At 44.6% G+C, this 8,036-nt stretch overlaps 1 protein-coding gene across 1 annotated transcript; it reads left to right on the forward strand.

Annotated features, from left to right (window-relative positions):
* Positions 1-3,411: 3,411 nt before the first annotated feature.
* ADRB2 (adrenoceptor beta 2) lies at positions 3,412-5,480 on the forward strand. Its single transcript, XM_043913227.1, has one exon. The coding sequence runs from the start codon at positions 3,674-3,676 to the stop codon at positions 4,928-4,930; it is 1,257 nt and encodes a 418-aa protein (XP_043769162.1). The 5' UTR covers positions 3,412-3,673; the 3' UTR covers positions 4,931-5,480.
* The last annotated feature ends 2,556 nt before the right edge of the window (positions 5,481-8,036 follow it).

Raw genomic sequence — 8,036 nt, forward strand, 5'->3', positions numbered from 1 at the left:
GACTTCAGTCTGTAATATTGTAGAGCATACTTGAAAGTTGCCAAGAGAACAAATCCTAAAAGTTAACTTTTAATGCATGGTGATGGATGGTAACAAGACTTATTGAGGTGATCACTTCACAATGAATACAACTACTGAATCATTACATTGTACACTTGAAACTGATGTGTTACATATCAATTACACCTCAACAACAAAAATAAGTGTTTTAAAAGATGGAAATAATCTTGCCTAAGCCAAGACCAGTCTAAGATTGTCCTAAAGCGTCCAGATATTCATGTGAGAGCATTCCCTGGCTCACAGAGCCTTACTCCTCTTTAAACATTTGTTTGGTAAATTAAAATGTGACTTTTTTTTTTCTTGTTTGGCAGGCAGGAAACGACAAATCAAGGTCTTAAGGGACTGACAAAATATGTAGTTAGACACTATCAATCACCATAAAAGAGCCTGCTTTTCCTTATATCAGACAAAGGTACATTTAGAACTTTCCAGTTCAACTAAAACATTAACTCTCTAAGACCATAAGCCCAGTAAGCAGTGCTAGTCACATTCCTCCACTGGGAAATGAAGCTACAATGTTGGGCAGTGAAAACATGTGAGACCAGGAACAGACCTGGACTCCCAATCTTCCCTGCCATCTTCAACCAGGCACTTTCCTAATTTTCAAACTGGAAGCGTGGAGAGAATAAATGATCTACTAAACTCTTTTCCTTTCTAACTGTCTTTAATCCTACAATTCTAAAAGGGAGGTCATGTAAAAGACTCCTGGCATGAAGACATTTTGAAATTTCTATCAGCCACAGTGATACAAGAAAAAGAAACGGGAAGAGATTGAGAGAGGGGTGCCCATTTGGCAAAGATGATGAGGCAAAGGCCTGGTACTTTGTTGACATAAGCAGCCTCCCTTCTGGGTTTAGTGTTTGTGGGTTTTTTTAAAAGGTGCTTCCCAAAATAGTCAACATTAAAATTTTAAGTGACTTAATGTGTATATCTAGATGATCAATTAATGTTTGTCCTATAAGGGCTTTCTTTGCTCTTTTATTGTTATAAAAAGGTTAAACAATATGCTTATTTATTTCATAGCTTCACAAACAGGAAGGAGGCTTTAAATGGCCCAGTTTCACAATTTGGGGTAGATATATATTTAAAGAAATATTGCATAATTGCATAATGCACACTGCCTCTTCCTAAAATGCATCATACCAGAGCCAATTTTGGAAAACACAAATATGGGGTGGGTATATTTTGAAAACTATGTGAACATAATAGATTCTTAATTAATATGTGTGGCTTTTATGGGAAATATTTGTTATTTTAAGGCATCTGTCATGCAAAAACAATTTCTGCTAGTGAAGAAAGTTAAAAAGAGCATGTAGTTTAAATTTTGTTTCTGAATTATGCTTCTCATGTAAATGCCCCAGTTACTTTTGTCCTAAAGCATTTTAGTGTTCTATTGGAGAATACTAACAATATCTTCTAAACAACTAAGTAATTTATATAAATTTCATGTATAACCTTTATTTGTGTGGCATTGATAAGTGCAAATCATAATTACATTTGTCATTATATCATCTGATTCTCATTCAGCACAATGGAAATGACTTTATTCCTCATTTGGACATGGAGGAAATTAGGCTCCACATTTTTTATTTGCCTAAGGAATATGAGCTAGAAAGTTCTAAGATGAGAATTTGAAACCTGGTATTCCTATTCCAGTTGTGGTCCTTCTTCCCCATCCTCTATTCCTTTCTGCACTGTGGTGACACAGTACATTGAAAGGATTAAAAGATGGATTTTAGAGTCAAACAGAACTGGGTTCAACTCCTGCTACTGGTACTGCCTGGTCCTGTGCCCATGGGCAAGCTATTTTCTTCTTTGAGACCCATTTGTAAATTAAGCTAAAAATAGTTATATCCCACCCCACCCTAACACACACCATGGGACTGTGGGAAGGATTAAATGGAATAATGCATGAAAAGCACATAGCAGAACGTTCCATAAATGTTAGCCATTGTTATGTTATTATGTAATCCAGAAAATATGTTCAGTTACACTGCATGAAATACTTTCCATTTTTCAAAGACACAAATGATACATGTGAAATCAAACCCTGAAAATTAATTTTTTAAACAGTAAATTCATATGCCAGATGCAAAGGATAATATTTCATGGACAAAGACTCTAGTTTTTTAAGAGAAGTTATCTTTTTCTTTCTGTGGTTTCAAAACATTTCTTAATGTTAATACCTTCTTAATAATCTGAGCCATATGAAATTGTCATCTATTTAAAGTCAGATACTACAGAAAAGTGGCAATTTCATATGGCTCAGCCCAACAGATCAACAAACTACCCAACAGGAGATTTTTCTAGTTGCAAAGGGATTATTGAAGAAGTTGAACTTGAAAATTATTTCATTTTCAACATATTCTCATTTTAACAGATAAGGAAGGAATGATGCCACACTCCCTAGAATTAAGAATTAAAGCATACAAGCTTCTCTTCCTGTCCCCAAGCACATACATGTATACCCCAGCTCCAAATAAAATCCCAAGAATAAAATTAGGTCTCAACCCCTGCAATTTCCCTAGGAGGGCACCAAAAGTACTGGAGAGCAAGCATGTTGAGGAAATTGGCTGTTGTTAAAGTCACCACCTGTGGTCTTGCCTAATGTCTGAAAGGGAATATGCCATGAGTCCTGTGTATTGGGGAAGATGGGGTGGATGTCCAGGGGGCAAGGGTAAAGAGTTTGGAATACCCTGATGGAGAAGTCCTTCTCTGCGGCACCCTGCTTGCCTCCAAGTGGGCGTTTGTATGCTATTTGTTTATTTCTTTTTGTCCGTATGTCCGTGTCTTCATGCTTCTGGGTGCTCCTGGTTTGCTCCTGGCCATGTCTCTTGTGTTGGAGAGGGGTGACTTTGTGCCTATGGGCTTCTGTGCCTGCGCGCTCGTTGATGCGCTGGAAGGGTGTGGCAGAGTGTCTGTGGTTCCGTATAAGTCTGAGCATGTATGTCGGGGTACAGTGTGCCTGTCTGTGCGTGTCTCGGTGGGCACTCTCATCTATTTCCGAATGCGAGGGAGTGCCGGAGTATTGCCATCTGCCCTGAGACCTAAGCCGCAGAGGTGTCCCAGGCAGACAGGTAGCAGCCACGAAAGAACCAGCACCTTCTAGTTGGCTGGTAAGCTCGCCAGAGCCGGCTTCAGCCTCCGGGGCCAGCCGAGGGAGCCCCGAGAGAGTGGCGGCCGACCCGCCCTCCTAGAGCAGTTGGGTCCCGCCCCGGCCAGCGCCAGGAGCAGGCAGGAGAGGGGAGGGAAGGGGCGGGAGAGGGCGTGGGCCTCGCCCCTTTGGGGCTTCCCGCGTTCTATTGGTTGAAAGTTCTAGCACGTCACGGGGAGGGCAGTTCCCCTAAAGTCCTGGGCACATAACGGACAGCGCGCACTCAGAGACGGCTTCTCCAGAGCGCAAGCTGGAACTGGCTGGAACTGACGGGCACTGCGAGCCCAGAGCACCTCTGTAGCCGAGTGCACCACGCACCCCTACCACACCCACACCCACGGCCGCTGAATGAGTCTTCCAGGTGCTTGCTTGCTGCCCGCAGCGCCCCGCCGGAGGTCCGCTCGCTGAGGGCGGCTGGTGCGCCGGCAGCCTGTGCGCTCACCTGCCAGCCTGCGTGCCATGGGGCAGCCCGGGAACCGCAGCCTCTTTTTGCTGGCGCCCAACGCAAGCCACGCGCCAGACCAAGACGTCACGCTGGAACGGGACGAGGCCTGGGTGGTGGGCATGGGCATCCTCATGTCGCTTATTGTCCTGGCTATCGTGTTTGGAAACGTGCTGGTCATCACAGCCATTGCCAAGTTTGAGCGTCTGCAGACGGTCACCAACTACTTCATCACCTCCCTGGCCTGTGCTGACCTGGTCATGGGCCTGGCAGTGGTGCCCTTTGGGGCCTGCCACATCCTCATGAAAATGTGGACTTTTGGCAACTTCTGGTGTGAGTTTTGGACTTCCATTGACGTGTTGTGCGTCACGGCCAGCATTGAGACCCTGTGCGTGATCGCTGTGGATCGCTACTTTGCCATCACGTCACCCTTCAAGTATCAGTGCCTGCTGACCAAGAATAAGGCCCGGGTGGTCATTCTGATGGTTTGGATCGTGTCTGGCCTTACCTCCTTCTTACCCATTCAGATGCACTGGTACCGAGCCAGCCACAAGGAAGCTATCAGCTGCTATGCTAAGGAAACCTGCTGTGACTTCTTCACGAACCAGCCCTACGCCATTGCCTCCTCCATTGTGTCCTTCTACCTGCCCCTGGTGGTCATGGTGTTCGTCTACTCCAGGGTGTTCCAGGTAGCCAAAAGGCAGCTCCAGAAGATCGACAGATCCGAGGGCCGCTTCCACGCCCAAAACATCAATCCAGCGGAGCAGGATGGGCGGAGCGGTCTAGGACAACGCAGGACCTCCAAGTTCTACTTGAAGGAACACAAAGCCCTCAAGACTTTAGGCATTATCATGGGCACTTTCACCCTGTGCTGGCTGCCCTTCTTCATTGTCAACATCGTGCACGTGATCCAGGATAACCTCATCCCTAAGGAAATTTACATCCTTCTAAACTGGTTGGGCTACATCAACTCCGCTTTCAATCCCCTTATCTACTGCCGGAGCCCAGATTTCAGGATTGCCTTCCAGGAGCTTCTCTGCCTGCGCAGGTCTTCACTGAAGGCCTATGGGAATGGCTGCTCCAGCAACAGCAACGACAGGACTGACTACACAGGGGAACAGAGTGGATATCACCTGGGGGAGGAGAAAGACAGTGAACTGCTGTGTGAAGACCCCCCAGGCACGGAAGACTTTGTGAACCAGCAAGGTACTGTGCCCAGTGATAGCATTGATTCACAAGGGAGGAATTGTAGTACAAATGACTCACTGCTGTAATGCAGGTTTTCTACTTTTTAAGACACCCTTTCTCCCCAATTCCCCGCAACAAAACACTAAACAGACTATTTAACTTGAGTGTAATAAATTTAGAATAAAATTGTACAGAGATGTGCAGGAGGAAAGATATCCTTCTGCCTTTTTATTTTTTATTTTTTTAAGTTGTAAGAAAATATATTTGAGTAACTGTTTCTTGTACAGTTCAGTTCCTCTTTGCCTGGAACTTGTTAAGTTTATGTCTGAAGGGCTTCAGTCTCAAAGGACCTGGGGCTGCTATGTTTTGATGACTTTTCCTGCATATCTACCTCATTGATCAAGTATTAGGGGTAATATATTGCTGCTGGTAATTTGTATCTGAAGGAGACCTTCCTTCCTGCACCCTTGGACTGGAAGATATTGAGTCTCTCGGACCTTTCGCTGTGAACATGGACTCTCCTCGCCCCTCTTATTTGCTCAAACGGGGTGTTGTAGGCAGGGACTTGAGGGGCAGCTTTGGTTGTTTTCCTGAGCAAAGTCTAAAGTTTACAGTAAATAAATTGTTTGACCATGACTTCATTGCACCTGTTTCTCCAAAACCCCTTGACTGGAGTATGCTTGCCTCCCCCACTGGAAACTGCAGGTAACTATTTGTAATAACTGCCCAGTGACTTAATGTGGAATGACACAGGAGTGACACGCGCTGATTGCTTAACCCTTTCGTTTGCCTTTGAATCTGCCGCTGTAAACCTGCGTCTCTTCGAACGCTGCTGCTCCCACATCAGTTCTTTCACTGTGTGCTCACCCAGCATAGCTCATCTTGCTCTCCCTATGAGTATTATTCCTGTGTTGTCACGTCAGAAACACTGACTCATAGAACTGGAGTTATGGGCATCTGTTGTGTGCCTCTGCTGCCCACCTCCCGGTTCTCCTTGCTTTGCAGCTGCTTATATTTTTATCTTTGTCTTTTCTTATAGTAGAGATCTTCGTACTACACCAGGGCTTGGCATTTTGAGGATAAGGAAGTTCTTGTGAAAAGCTGCTCAAACATAGCCCCGAAATTCCAAGGGAAATGAAAAAGTCATGGGTTATAGGGAGAAAAGCTGGAAAACACGTCACTGGTGAATACCTCATGATCTAGAAACAGGGTTTGAACCCTCCTCCTTTTGAACTGCTGTCCTTTTTTGCCCCCTCTCCCTGTGACTCTAGTCACTTCAGGATAAATCAAGATTTCTCAACCTCGTACTTTTAACATTTTCAGCCAGATAATTCTCCGCTGTGGAGGACAGTCCTCCACATTGTCGGATGTTCAGCAGCAGCCCTGGTCTCTACCCACGAGATGCCAGGAGCATCCCCTGAGCTGTGACAACCAGAAATGTCTCCAGTCACTGCCACATACCCCTACCTTGAGGGATGAAATTGCCCCTGGTTGAGAACCAGTTATAAACTTCATAACTCTAAGCAGATGTTTAGATTCTGCCTAATATAACCACTTTATTTTGCAGAGCACCAGAGAGGGATTTTTCTCAGTTTACCCAGTTAGTGACAGACCCTGAGCCAGCGTTCTACTCCATCTTCCAAGCTTATTCTCAAGCTGCCCACAGACTGACTGTGAGACATGAATCGTTTGGGAGGGTTTATCAATGAAGGCGAGGCCTCTGAGCCATCACTGCCTGTTTGTGGAGAGATTATAATACTGTTAAGAGGCATGTAAGGGAAAATCATGAAAGTAAACACATTTCTTTTCCCACCCCCTTTCTATTTTTGCCTGTGTGTTTGAGCCAGAGCTTGGCCCAGGTTTGACGGAGTGGATCGTCCTCCTTGGCAGCGCCAGCCAGGAGAGGTTCAGCCTGCAGGCTTCGTTGCCATTTCACTCGCTTACAAAGCTGACTCTACTTCTTTCTTCTCTTCTATCCCAGCCAGGGTGCCCAACCAGAAAAGCATTAGTCTCCTCTGCTTCCCATCAGTTCAGTGATGGGGTGTCTCCCGGTGAGCCCTGACGTCTCAAGAGAAAGTTAGCTGCCCGTGTTTCTAGAACATGCCATCAGGCTTTGGAGAGTGTGTGCCATTCAGCACTTCTGCTCTTTCTCCAAGGGCTTTCATACCTATTATCACATTCTTCTCCTGCTCTGGCCCCTGCACTCAGAGACGCAGGCAGCTTCTCCAGTTAATCTTCACACTCCTCATAGCCTCATGGGATCTCAGACTTGGAAGAGAAAGCAGAAAAAGCATTTGACTTCCAAAGAGACTGAAAGCCTGCAAGGGGGGATGACCTGCCTAAGGTAAGAAGCCAAGGATGTCAGAGTCAGAGCTAAAGCCAGGGAACCCGGCTGTCATACCAGGAACTGGCGTATCTCCACCACATTGTCATTGAATTCTGCCCTCACCCTCAATCATGGAATCTTTTCCCTGGGGCTGTCACATTAACAAATTCATTTAAGCAGATGTTTTTATTTCTTTTGAGTCCTTAATAAAGAACACAGGCAATACACAAATAATCTGCAAAAGGGACAAGTGAAAGAATTATTCCTTTTTCTCAGCAAGTGTTCACTAGGATATCCTCAGCATTTAGGGAAATTAGAAGATTCCTTGACTGTTTATGACCTGAAGGGATTTCAAGCCACTCCAGGTAGAAATTTCCATAGTCTTATTTAGAAGAAAAAAAAGGTGGAAACTTTTCTATCACCATTTGTAAGTCCCATGGACAATAAATATTATTAATAAACAATGTTACATACATCCTTGTTTGACTAGAGGAGCATACAATGTAATTTCAATGAAAAACTCTGCTATGAATGTTAGTTCATAAAGTCCCAGCTAAAATAGAGTTTAGCCTAATTCAAGTTCATTTAGAAGTACTTTATATAAGAACATTGATCTGTTGTAAGAGTTCGGACAAGCAAGAGCATTTTAAGCCTATCTCAGTTCCTTGCTTTCTATCTCCTTTTGTTCTGCTTTGTTTCTTTGTGGAGGCAGGCATTTGTCATTTGTTAGTGTCTCTCTGTCCCTCTGTTTGCTGACAGGTTGGTTACATAAGGTTTGTGTTGGATTCATCATCATAAAGTTGTCTTTGCCTGGACAGCAAGTTCTCGAAGTCTGTCAAATGAGAACCTTATCCTGAGATGTGAGC

This window comes from Cervus elaphus, chromosome 9 (assembly GCF_910594005.1).
Source record: "Cervus elaphus chromosome 9, mCerEla1.1, whole genome shotgun sequence".
Taxonomy (NCBI): Eukaryota; Metazoa; Chordata; class Mammalia; order Artiodactyla; family Cervidae; genus Cervus; species Cervus elaphus.